This window comes from Cydia strobilella, chromosome 9 (assembly GCF_947568885.1).
Source record: "Cydia strobilella chromosome 9, ilCydStro3.1, whole genome shotgun sequence".
NCBI classification, from domain to species: Eukaryota; Metazoa; Arthropoda; class Insecta; order Lepidoptera; family Tortricidae; genus Cydia; species Cydia strobilella.
Window position 1 is genome coordinate 12,058,158 of NC_086049.1, and position 13,963 is coordinate 12,072,120.

At 36.6% G+C, this 13,963-nt stretch overlaps 1 protein-coding gene across 2 annotated transcripts; it reads right to left on the reverse strand.

The window, feature by feature from the left end:
- Positions 1-7,065: 7,065 nt before the first annotated feature.
- Positions 7,066-9,731, reverse strand: LOC134743903 (uncharacterized). Of its 2 annotated transcripts, none has more exons than XM_063677536.1 (6): positions 9,499-9,731; positions 9,108-9,290; positions 8,555-8,593; positions 8,121-8,477; positions 7,689-7,832; positions 7,066-7,252 (listed from the first exon to the last, which is right to left on the reverse strand). In XM_063677536.1, the coding sequence occupies exons 1-6, from the start codon at positions 9,533-9,535 to the stop codon at positions 7,107-7,109; spliced, it is 906 nt and encodes a 301-aa protein (XP_063533606.1). In that variant the 5' UTR covers positions 9,536-9,731; the 3' UTR covers positions 7,066-7,106. The 2 variants fall into 2 exon arrangements, with proteins under 2 accessions (XP_063533606.1, XP_063533607.1); XM_063677537.1 differs by having other exon boundaries at positions 8,148-8,477; positions 9,499-9,729.
- Positions 9,732-13,963: the final 4,232 nt, after the last annotated feature.

Below are 13,963 nucleotides of genomic sequence, written 5' to 3' on the forward strand. Positions count from 1 at the left end.
TATGAAATAGAATCCCGGTATATTTCCTTTTACTTATTCCTTGGAAGTAGGTTGTAGGTATTTCCTCAATATTCAATAGGCACCAGCTACCGACTAAACTACTTATGGATAACAGAAAAAACGGTTTAGGAACGATAACATGTATTAACCTTAATTATGTTAACAAAAATAAACTATCTACGAATGTTTCCTGTAAGATTTGGAATAGGTATATTGGGATTATTTTAAAATTTTAGTATCATTAATATCATTATGGGGTATTATTTTCTTTTGACCTACAATTATTGTAGGTCAAAAAATAGAAATATTGCCATAATTCCCCACTTTTCTTTTGAAAAACATTGTGAAAGATGCTGGGATCATTAAAATTTAATTAGGATAAACAGGATATGGTTGTTTTCTGTTAAACGTTAACTTAGCTGTAGCTGTATAACTGGAAATGTATGCCAGAAATGATAATTATGTTATTTTTCGAGAACGGTGTTTGTTTCGTGCATAAGACTACAATAATATAACATCTTATGATTCTTATGAATTTTAACGTATACATGTACGTATTTTTACAGATTACACAATACTAGAGCAGATATTGTATATTTCTACAAAGACGAAAACTTCACTTGTTTGTTATGAATGAACAAAAGTAAATATTATATAATAAATTTATTTTTATTATTATATTATTAATTTTATTATTATATAGCCTATTTTGGGTCCCACTGCTAGGAAAGCCTCCACTCATCACGGTTTGGTGCATGTTTCCAATACAGTTATTTAAAGCAAAAAAAAAAAAAAACAAGGAGTGTAACTGATTTGCTATTTGCTACTCAAATTACAATCATAAATGATGCCACATATAAATTTTTAGCAAATATTAAATAACTGTTTTATTTTATTGATATGTGAAATAAAGAGTACCTATTATGTTCGTGATTTTTTTATATCGAGCGAAAATTGTTAAATCATTTCGAATGGATGATGTTGCTAGAGAAAGGCCTAATGATTGCTATTCATATTTTCGAGGGTTCCGTACTTTTTAGTATTTGTTGTTATAGGGGCAACAGAAATACATCATCTGTAAAAAAATCAACTCTTTAGCTATCACGGTTCATGAGATACAGCCTGGTGACAGACAGACAGACGGACAGCGGAGTCTTAGTAATAGGGTCCCGTTTTTACCTTTTGGGTACGACACCCAACGCTACGATTTTACAAAAACAAATAAAAAAAATAAAGTTTTCTTTCCATCACGTATAAATATTTTCTAATGAGTTTTAAGCGGACGTAGTCGCGGGCACATAGGTTTTAACTTATCAAATATTTACCTGATACATGACGCATGTTCTGATTGTTCAGGTTATGAATATGATCTGAGTATGATCTGTCAGTGTCATATCAATAATAAATCCAGATCAAGTTCATAACCTGTCGGTACAATCAGAATACGCCTCCAGATCTTGTACCGGATATACTTATCACCCGGAAAGCGTCCCTTGGGTTAAATATAAGCATGGATAATACGACGAATAGATTGGTGCAAAATATTGTAGATATATTTTGGACAGCAGTACGGATATTATTATCGTACCTAATTGTCTACGTGACAGCATGATAATGACATTGTTTGTCTCTTTTAATCGCTCGGTATTCAAACGTCCAATATTTATGGCAAAAAGTATAAGGTAACGCAAAATAGGAGAAAAAACTGGCAATCCCGATATACCTGATATGATATCCCGATATGATCCTGCCAACTATTTGACGACTGAGCAACCGCTTCAATCATAAAACATAATGATACCGTCATCTAGTTCAGCATCACGAATTTTCACCCCATTTTACGATATGTTGGTCAAACTTTGTATGGAGAAAATAAAAGTAAAATAAAGTCGACTTTCACAAGACTCCTTTCATTCTTTTATGAAACAATAATATATGTGCCAAATTTGAACTCATATGCTGATGATTTACTGGTCGCTACGATTTTGTGATTTGCAATTACATGGGTACCTCATGCAGACAAGAAAACACAAACCTTACTTATTACTACTTAATATTTAATAAAAAATGTATTAAGCTTGCGTATGCGCATGTCAAAAAATTGCCATATAAATAGAAATCGTGACAACTTCATGTTTAAGTTTAATATATGTATATGGAGCAGATCTGCTCCTAAGCATACGAAAGGTTAAGAACCAATAAAGACATTTCCAAATTATAATTATTGATGGGTTAATTAATTTTTGTTTCATGTATAGCGACCTCTAAATGATGTTTAATTGCTCTAAGCAATTGAATAATGAATGAATGCAAACTCTTTATTTTAAGGCAACTATTCGCCCATAGATAAATATAATAGTTAAGTATAAAACGTATACCTTAAAACTAGCATTCATGAAATATATCTTAAAAACTAAAAACACACATTATGAATGCGATGCATTTCGCAACCCCGTTGTGTCAGGGATAATATTATCTATGTATTTTGGATAAAAAGATCCTTGTCAAGAAAGAATAATAGTAATAACTTTATATTTTTGGAATATCCTATTGTACTTCTTATTATTTGTTGGTCTATGGTATAAGTATTAGGCTGGTAATCGGATTCCTCCAAAGCAGCCGAACGTATTATCACGGCGCCCAGACGTAGCTTTACTGTTTTTGCAAATGGACACGTCTTTCCCTTTCAGGAAAGCGATTCTTTTCTAACAATTTGATATGGTTTTCATCTCATTTTGATACTACGTTGAGTCGTGATCATGACATCAGGCATCTCACGCGCACCAATAAGTGCGAGCGGAATACCTATGACATAACTTTTGATTGCTTTTGAGTGCTCACGGTCAAGGTCGTATCAAAATATAAGATGCCTACAGAAAACCTCATCAAAATGTTAAAAAAGAATCAGCCTCCAAGTTAAGCTGAGTGTAGGGAGAAGGTTATCTTAATAAAATAAAGACAAAACCTCAAAATAAAAATATATATTAGGTTAACGGGATTTAATAAACATGTAAAATTTGGTTAGTACTACAAAAAAGGAAAAAGAAACTTTTGCTTCCTTAAAATAAGAACAATTATTTTATATTTATTGTTTTATTTTGTTTATAGACTGGTGTTTTTATTTAATCATTATCTTAAGAGAAGTTTGTTTACGTTGGTTCGGTTGGAACTGTATTAATAAGGTGCTAATTTTTGGTTCAAAAGCTCATTTTATAAATTTTATTTATACTTGGATTTTAATACTTATAATAACATCCTGGATCATAATATTTTCTTCGGTTACCGCGATAGTTACTCATGAAATAAAACTAGGAAAACGGATTATATCCCCCGTCACCCGTTGACCACGAACGCTGTAAAGGGTTCGAAACGTCGGGATGTATTATAAATTCAATATACGCGATATAATCCGTTTTCATAGTTTTATTTCATCCTGGATCATGTTACCAAAATGGAGACAGTTGCACAATTATGTATTTTTGAATATTGTAGTAGCTTGCGCCGTAAATATATTAAGCTACATTTACAAACGGGTCTATCGCGAATTTATTTTGTTACCTTTATTTACCGACGTTTCGACACAGGTTTCACTGGTCGTGGTCGCGGCTAACTGACGTCCCAGCAAAATGTCAAAACAGAGATTTGTGTGACTACCCCACGAAAAGTGCATTTAAAGTTTGAGATCACATTTTCAAACCACCCACTACACATAAATGTTAATTATTGTCAATAGTCCGACACCCCATCGCGATAGACCCGTTTGTAAATGTGATTTAATATGTGTTCAAACCGCGAAAGTTGTAAATGTTATATATTAAGCTATCTTGTATATGCGCTGCTTATGCAGCAATTTATATATCCTCCTATAGTGGTGACACTGATTTAGATCGCTGTGAGGATCGTCACGAGTCACTGGCTATTGATTGCGAATGACATGTTTTATAGATATATGGTGAAGGTGTTTAACTAGCAATATTGAACTGTGATAATAATAAATATTTAATTGTTAGTATACCCTCTTGGTTAGTACCATATGCCGAAGTGATTTTGAATGATTCGATGTACCCTAACTACATAAGGTCGTATGATTGGTTAAGAATATACCAACAAATCAAAGAAAATATATTCTAGGTACCTATAATAGATACTTGCTTGCGGGGACTACGTAAAATTATGTATACCTAAGTATGCAGGTTTTACTGTTTATGATATAGTGACATTCAGTATCTACACAAAGTTCGATCGATAGAAAATCGAAGCGAACGTTTTACAAAACAGCAGCAGAGACCTAGCCAAGATGACAAACTTACATCGGCAAACGCTAAACGAAAAGCAAAATGTATCGCGATGACAGATGCTACGAAAAGTCTCGTGACTATTTCCATATACATTATTTAAGTTTCCTGTCACCGATTGTTTCCTGTCGTCTTGGCAAGGCCGCCTGTTCGTACGTTCTTTATTAAAGCGTAAACATACACATACTATGTATTACTTAGGTACTTCCTTACATTCATTGAGCAAGCGCATCCGGAACTCTTAATTAGGTATAATATATTTAATTACGAGTCACATGAATGACAAATTTAAATCGTTACATGTTTATCAAAATGTATCAGTTGATAGACACGTGGGCGTGGCGTGTGACATCTATCGAAAATAGAAGGTTATCATTGGTTGGCGGAGCGCCAGATTTGGGCGCGTACAGATAGAAGTGTGTGACTAAGCTAATAGTTAATACTTTCCACGAAAATAAATAATAAAATAATAAATCATTTATTCTGGCGAAATAAACCCTATTTTACATTTTCTTATTCTGCCAAACTGTGTGTGTTAGTGTTTACGGAAATTAGTGTTGAATCATTAACAAGGTTCTTCCTAAAACTTCTATTTTTATTAAAAGGACGTATGTGCCGCGAACGTGGCGTACTTTTCTTTTACTTTTATGGCTTTCTCATGTCGTATGAAGGTATGGAACCCTCCATAAGCCTGGTCCCATGGTCCGACAAGCTCTTGGCTGGTTTTTTCGAAGGCGAAGGGTAGACTAGTACCTATAGCACTGAGTATAATACTGGGCTAGAGGAAAGTCAATACAATAATATTACAATATAAATATCTATAATTGTATACATACTCAACAAAAAATTGCTAACTAACTAAAATAGCTAAAGGCTGTCCCAAAAAGGACGCAAGATTTGAAATTGATGAAAAACATTTTTTTTTTCGTTAATACATTTGTATATAAAATCTTGAAATACATAAAATAGGGTTATTTGTGGAATAATACGTCAGGCAAATGTCCTTCTAGGCTTTGCTGGCACATACGCACTCTTTTGTCAAAATTTTCTATGACCATTTTGCATAGATGCGGCTGAATTTCTCCGATGCAGCGTCGAATTTCCTCTTTTTAAGCATGAGTGCTTGTGGGCTTATTGGCATAGACTTTAGACTTTAAATAACCCTAAAAAGAAGTCTAAAGGCGTTAAATCGCAAGATCTAGGGGGCCAATTCTGATCACCGAATCGAGAGATCACACGACAAGGAATTTTCGAACCGTACCCGCCAAACTTTCATTACTTTTGAAATATTGTTCAATAATAAATCTTTCCTATAACCCGCCATTTTTACAAACCCTAAACATTCAGCTGTCAAATAGTTTTTTTTAGGGTTGCCAGCACTAAAATACAAAATGGCGGCAAATTGAAATCTTGCGTCCTTTTTGGGACACCCGTTATAAATAAACGTGTCATTTTAGAAAATTCTCTTTTTGTTTTCCGTTCTCATTTTACAGCTTATTTCGTTATATTATTCCTTGTTTAAAATATTTATAAAACATTCATTTTGTTTAGTGTAAAGAAGCGAACCCTTGATCGCCACTGTCCCAGCCAAGAAACCGGAATATAAATAAATATATGTATGAAGGTTATGTAAAATTTATTCAGTTCTGACAAGAAGTCATCCGTCATCCTTGTAAAATCCGGACTCAGAAATAGTCGGAGGCCGGATAAAGTAGCCTTACCCGGGTAAACGAGACGTAGGATTATCCTGACGGATAACCTCCGCAATGCAACGCGTTTTCAATTTCTTCGCAATACATAGGCGCGGAGCGGTTTTTTTAATAATGTATATTTTAATAATATATAGGAGTATTCCTAGGTATATATTCGTCCATTTTGCGGTAGACGCGGCGGGTTGCTGGGGAGCTGACTATGTCACTTTGTAAAATTGAAAAAAAAAAAAAAATACTTAATGTAATTATTTTCAAAATTGCTTTCTTGGGGTTAGACATGAGTCTATCACGTATCATTTGTGGTATACCTATTGTACAAAAAAAATCAGCCATATCGTATCTGGAGGAGCCCAAACTTGGTATGTTTCGAAAATTCTTTTTGTTTTAATTAAAGAAAAATGGCCGAAATGTAATGATATATATTTATGTATATATTTTTAGAATCGCCTCAAAAAGCCCTTTCGTATGATACCACACACGATAGGTTTTGGATTTTTTTTTCATACAAAAAAAATGTTTTACCACTCCCCCACAGGGAACTTTTTTAGGAACTGCGGGTCAAAAATTTTGTTTTGACCTCTAGTATGCGTGTGCCAAACGGCTAACCTGTACATCGATTTGCGGTTTTTCTTTGTAATTGGGGTTGAGCGGCTTCCACTAGTTGGCACATTCCTGGGTTTCGATTGATAAATGAATTTAATTTATCGCCTTCTTTAATTATTTTACAAGAGTTGGACAAAATCTTGTTACTTAAACCCTGAGTTTTAAAACAACAAAGAAATTGTTCGAGCAATAGTAGGATTTCTTACTCAAGTAGTTTGGAATTGCATTGTGTTTTAGCTTTATAAACTCAAAAGGCACTACAAGATCCCTATTTGAAGTAAGTTGAAGGACGTACTGGATAATTGACTGTTTCTGCAGCAATGCAGTCTGTAGTATCACTCTGGCAGTCGCAATTCGAATGAATGTTAGTAGTTTTTTTTGTAACAACAATGCCATAAAAGGAGCCGTCATTGTGTGGAAACCATTCATAATTTGGTTGTAGATGAAAAAAATGGCCAAAATCTAAATATTTAATATCGTAAGACTGTTAGCAGACTCAATCTTGTACACTCAATCTGTGGTAAATATGGTTAAGTACGGGATCATCATCAAAAGGCTCCACTTTTTCCCCAAACGGCTTCGGCATCTCACCCATATATGGTGCTGAGCCTGTGCAAGCGTGTCGTGATACCAGTTCCAGCTCTGAAAGTGATCACTTAATTAATACGCAGCATATTATAGTCTCATGGCGTTTTATGGGGTTTTAACAGCAGTGGACTGCTGACTTATTGGCTTATTGGAGGTTATTCGATTATTCGAAAATTTAATGCTTACCTATAACTGGCCCACCTCATCCAGGTTTCTAAAATACCTCATAAATTATAAGTTTTTCTCCTAATTGTTTTACTAAGAACCTCTGCACTTAGGTATAGTCGAGCACTAAATACAGTAAATGATGATGATGATGATAGTAAATATTTATACACACCGTATGATATTGTGTAATGTTAAACTATTCAACAGACGGATAACACTTATTTGTATAGCTGCACTGCTCCAATGATTCCGATGAAATGTGTCTAGTCAGAGTGCCAAAGTGGCCTAAAATTCAAATAGCTCGATTGTACACTGGACTCACTTTCATTAGGATGCTGGCACTGATACATCCTCATGAAGCAGCTGCTCATGAACGTCCGATAGATGCCGTGAGGACAGCGCGCACACACCATCACTCTGCGATTTAAGCACTTCTGAGGACAGTTGGCTCCAGATTGGTCATTCCCTGTCAACATACTTCATGACTTAATTCCACTTTGCCAGTTCCATCACGACATTATCAAACACGGAGTAAATATAATAAAGTAAATAAGAATCAGTTTGGCATAAATAAATCCGAATCGCTTAGAGATTCATCGAAAGCGAGGTGCCTAGCCTTATCTAGTTATCTGATACAAGTATGAAGTAGATTTGCTAAATAATCCTCGGCCAAAAATGGAATTCCATGCTGTTATTGTCGCGTAAATGGAGCACATAATGATATTTTTAATCATAATTACGGCCAGAAACATACCCAAATGATTTTCTTCTTGTAACTTACCTTTTTCACTATCGTTATCACCTTCTACTTGAGGTACCTCATCGTTATCAGCAACTTCTTCCTGAACTACATGGTCTTCTTCTTTCAGTATCCCAGAAGTATCGGAATCTTTACCTGGATCTTCATCATCTATAGGGTTTTTTTCTTGCTGAATCTCGGGGGGGCTGGAATCGTTAACAGGATCTTCCTGATCTACACGGTCTCTCGGACCGGACGCATTAACAGGATCTTCCTGATCTACAGGGCTATATTCTTGCAATATCTTGGAGGGGCTGGAATCGTTAACAGGGTCTTCCTCCTTTTCAGGTGAAATGTCCCGTTGCCTAAGTGCTGTAAAAACAGTTACTTTAACGAATTCATAAAAAAAATAGTTTACTACTGAATAATAAAAGAATCATATTTTTTACCATTGCAGTACTTTCCAGGTACTACTGTTGTGTTTACATCTGAAAAAAAAAATCGTGACGATTGGTACACATAATAGGTACTCCAAGGGAATAACGAACATACGCTCAAGAAGGCCCGACCCCAAATGAAGTTAAGAAAAGGGCAGGATGATGATGATGAAGGGAATAAAGAACATGCACCTGTCTGCCCTACATTATAATTGTTTTAATCTATATGAATAGAAAAAGAGAAAGAAAATGGGGAGAAACAGATCCACCACTTAACTCAAGACGGTTGGTAACGTAAAGCATTACTAACGCTAGAACGATCTGGGTCCGGGCTGAGGCTTCCGACACTTCGTTTTCATAACGGGTGATCGGTTATCATAATTATGTTTTCTATAGATAGAAAACTAAAGTGTCGGACACCTCGGTCCGAATCTGGAACTTTGTAGCGTCCGAGGTGACTTGTGCTTCACTGACATGCAACACTTCAACAAATGCAAAAATACGGTTTTTTATGGTAGCATACTTGCAAATATAAAACATTTTGTGATTGAGAGGGTAGACTAACCTCCATGACATTTGATAAGTTTCAGCTCGCATTTAGACATCATGACATAACGCCTCGGAGTATTTTGGTCCTTTACTTTCACGCAAATCGTGGCTTTTATCAAGGGACATCTAATCTGAGAACACTTCTCTATTCGTTTTAAAGTCCGCAAATTAGTCGCTAGTATCACGCTGATACAAAAAACTGTAAAATAAAAGACTTTTTTTGTTTGGAATTATATGAAGATATAATAGTATTACACACAGTAGTAGATAATTACTCAGTAATACTACTGTGTACTGTTATTACGTTTAGACATCCCCATTATTGCTGTTTTATTGTTACAGTACAAAATATTATTTAATTCTAACTCATATTTTTAACCTTAGGAATTCGACATTTAACTACTTACTCGAAAAAAAGTATATTGTGTTTGAAAATGATTTCATATTTTATATGAATTATTAATTAAAATGTATAAGCAACGTCTTATCTGTAACCATTTGCAGGTTTCCTTTAAATATTTCTTTTGTTATCTCTATTCATTTGATACAGGATGCTTACTAAATCCGTTGCAAAACCAGTAGATTGGATAGCCCTTGACCTTTTCTGTCTAAGCCAAGGATCTTTAGTGAAGTGCTATAGGGAATAAATTTTACAAAGTACCTAATACTGCGAAGAAAGTGCTAACATTGGCAATTTATAAATTTTATGTAAAATGCGATAAGCATGCTGCTTATACCTCTTACTTAAGCTGCGAGAGGTTATTCGTTTATGCTGCTGGTCTAGGTAAGACATTGAAAGTTAACATAATAAAGTTATGTAACATAAAAATATACCATATCAAATTTTTAATAACATATTTAATTAAAAGCCATTGAGATAAAAAAAATGTTTTAACATTTTTAATTTTTGGTTAAGTATACAAATCAATCGTTTAGGAAAAAAACCCGAAATGGCAGGGACAATCAGTAGGTACAAATAAATTTTGACGTAAAAATATACAAAAAACGCAACCTGTAGATCAAAAATTATTTGAATAATTAATGTGTGCGGCCGATTGCTCGTTAATTAAAAAATAAAGTACAATCTGCGCATAACAATTTTTATGATCTTAGTTTCTATGCGAAAGCGAATTGCAATTCGAACTTTCCAATGTCAACTAAGTTATGAATGTTTGCATATCAAATATTTGTCCCAAGCCCAACCCAAACTGCGTGGTACTGCCATTTAATTGAGTTGAGTAATTTCTGTTCTCTTAGTATTTATAGATATACATCATCATCATATTTCTAAGAGCCCACCACTTGTCGATTGAGTAATCGCATTCTGTTATCCTTTTTGATACGACGTACGTAACTCACGTAACGCAGGTGGTAGGCATATTAAATATATTAATAACGGGTCACTATATTATATTTAACTAACTGTCTCACGGAAGTTTTGTTATTAAAATTGCTAATCTTTACGGTGGTAGGCATGTACGTATAATAAAATATTTGCGTTCATTATATACCATGATGTGATTTACCCCGGCCACATACACGACGAGTGGTATGGGAAGTAGCAAGGGAAGTAGGCAGAGACGTAGTGTGGTCGCGATACTCGACGTTATGCCCACCGCTCCCTATTTTGTCGGTTTTTTGACGCGAGTCAAAGGACCAATGGCGCGAGTAGGGCAGTGTGTGGCCGGAGCGGGCAGCATCGCGGCAGCGGCAGAGCGAGGAGCAGCGCGATGAGCATAGTATGGCCGAGGTAATACATCAGACGCAAGTATACCGCAGTGCTATACGCGCATTGTGCCAGTTATGCATTTGACATTGACACAGGAATAAATATTATTTTTTATCACGAAATAGTAACTCTATAGTTTTGTATTTCCCCGAACTGAACTGCTGAGATTACTGAATTCGTTTAACATCGATTTTAATAGTTTCATTCATACACGACCAAGTTTCGCAACTTAATTGAAAACAGAGCAGGCGAAGCCGCGCAAATAGCTCGGCAAATGAAGGAAGACCGACGACTGCACATCATTACGACGCAATCTTGAATTTTCTATTCTTTTAGGGTGCCTAGGACCAGTCGACGTCAAAGATATATTTACATTTTTCACCTTATTACAAAGTAGTAAGGTGCTAGTGTCAACATATCTTTGACGTCGACTGACCTAGCGTCAAGATTTTATATCCCATCTTCTATGTGCTTACCTTTTCGCACTTTTTAGTTTTTGAACCGTTAGGCACAGCTTAAAAATAGATTTTGGACGTAAAAGGGTCAAGCGAGACTTCTGTAACATTTCTGGAATCTCTTTCACCCCCACCCCATGAAATCCAGACTTTGAAATGTCGATGTGACAGACAGGCGGACAGAGTCGCACCATAAGGGTTTCTTTTTCCTTTTTTGGTACGGAACCTTAAAAAGGCACATACATAAAGAAAGGTAAACAAAGTCCCAAAAGCATGAGAAATGTATGATTTGCGTACGGCATTTACACATCTGCTTACTGGGTGTTGAAATGTATGGCCATAATTTTAAAGGTCGTTTTTAACCTGCGCTTAAGTACGTTCACAATGAATTGTGTTTATAAATTGCGGGTCTCAAGTGGTGTCTGTGTGGTTTGTATGATAAGTACTTCGGGTGGTGCAAGTCATGAACAACAAGATGAGATGCTAAACGATATTTTTTTATACCTATTCCCTATTTCCTTCAAAGATAAGAAAATAGGCACAGTGCAACTGACGACCAGTTGGATACAAATATAGATACAGGCTTTGTATACATATTCAAATCGACAACTTTTCAGAATAAAAAAAAATCCAAAACACATTGTTAGTATCATATATCATATCATAATAGCCGCATGTTGGGAAGTACAGCCAAGAGCATAAATATATATACATTCCCAGTTTCAAAATTTATGTGTACGCTCTTACACCGTTACACCTTAGACAATAAATGTCGTGTCACACATTTTTGAACCATTTGTCCGGATTGATATTTTTGCCTTCGACATGTTCATTAAAATTAATCATTACATTATATAAATAAATAATTATTACTAACTTCCGATCGGATTTACTTGTGATATAATTATGTTTTGACTTGAACCGAATATTTCAGAAATAGGCGCCCCTAACGTCTGATATAAAGTTGCTCGCTTCAGGAAAATGCACACTAACTTTTAACTCATATTGCGAAATCAATAAAGGCATAGTAGTTATGTATTCCGCCAATAGATGTAGGATAAATTACTTAGAAAACGTTACATTAGTTTGCCATTTGAAAACAATGAAGCATTCGCCACGCATTATGAATTATGAAGTTTTAGATACACAATTATGATAATAATATGCTATTATCATACTTCAGATTTAAAAACACCGCATAACCCTTGATGGATATCAAATTTTCCTATTGTATTATTATTATTTTTGAAGTTATATCTATCTTTGGTAGTACATTCATCAGTCATAGATACCGACTCGAACAGACTCCTGCGCCACAATATCGCCACTCCACAGTAAGCACGCCCTCTGATGATGCCCGACGACGTATCAACAGCTGACTTTCCCTTGTACTCTAAATCAGGGTAGATTTCACTTATTTATTTAATCTTTGTGACATAGTCATGTCACCAACGCGCCATATCACCGCAGCGACGCGCCCGGAGCGGAATCGACCACACCGAGTCGACGGCGCACCGCGAGCGCGATGGAGGGGAGCGCCGACCGACACTATAAAACCGCGCGCAGCGCTCAGTCGATCCTTTTTCCGTCCCCGCCGCTTCACGGCAACACTTCTCTCCATACGTGGGCCCGGAGCGGACACCGCCGGCCAGCGTATATCCCTATCCCGTATGTAGGCCCGGAGCGGTCACCGCCGGCCGACGTACTTCCCTCTCCTATACGTGGGCCCGTAGCGGACACCGCCGGCCAGCGTATATCCCTATCCTGTATGTAGGCCCGGAGCGGTCACCGCCGGCCGACGTACTTTCCGAATCTTTTCGTAGGCAGGCCCGGAGCGGTCACCGCCGGCCAGCCTCATCCCTATCTTCCTAAGCACCTTACCCGACCCATCGAACACGCTCTGCCCGACGACCTAGACCGTAGCTAGACCCGCGCACGCGTGTCCTCGATAACCCGGCCGCGTCTCGAGCCGAGGTCGCAGTCCCGACCGGCGGGTGCACGTAGCTATAAGCATTTAGTTAAGAGCGCATATTCAATAAACGGCATAAAGCCCCGACTATCTTAAGGTACGTTCAGTGTTTGCATTTGTTCCCGTGAGTACCCCTTTTCTCCCCTAATCTGAGACTAGCTCGGTAAACCTCCCCCAGCCCTTACGGCCCGGAGGAAATGTGAACCCTGCTCCGGCAGCACATCACATCTTTAATGCACAAAAGAAAATACAATCGTACAAAAGGCAGACTAAAATAATAGGCTGCGAAATATCAGCTTTCTGACATCATTTCTGACGACATAGACATTTATCTCTATTTAGAAAAGTATTAGAGGGTGGCAGATACTTTTGGCGTGTTGTTTATCCAATACTATAGTTGCTAACTGTACATCTTATACCTTTAAACGAGCAATTCTTGTACATGTCTATCTATCTATATTTCGGGGATCTCGGAAACGGCTCTAACGATTTTGACGAAATTTGCTATATGGGGCTTTTCGGGGGCGAAAAATCGATCTAGCTAGGTCTTATCTCTGGGAAAACTCGTTTCGCAGACGATTCTGCTTGTCAAAAATTAACCTATAGTACCTAATATGTGTTTTTACAGATATTTCACGTTTTCCTCCTGTAGCCTAGACCTAGTATTACGAGCTCAGGTGTAAAATGAAACACGACTCTGTAATTGCAATCGTCTCCAG

Coding starts and splice junctions, on each gene's coding strand:
- LOC134743903 (XM_063677536.1), bottom strand. CDS start 9,535: ATGAAATCATTTTCAAACACAATATACTTTTTTTCGA. Junction 9,291..9,498: donor CACAATATACTTTTTTTCGA/GTAAGTAGTTAA, acceptor TTTATTTTACAG/TTTTTTGTATCAGCGTGATA. Junction 8,594..9,107: donor ACTTATCAAATGTCATGGAG/GTTAGTCTACCC, acceptor TTTTTTTTTCAG/ATGTAAACACAACAGTAGTA.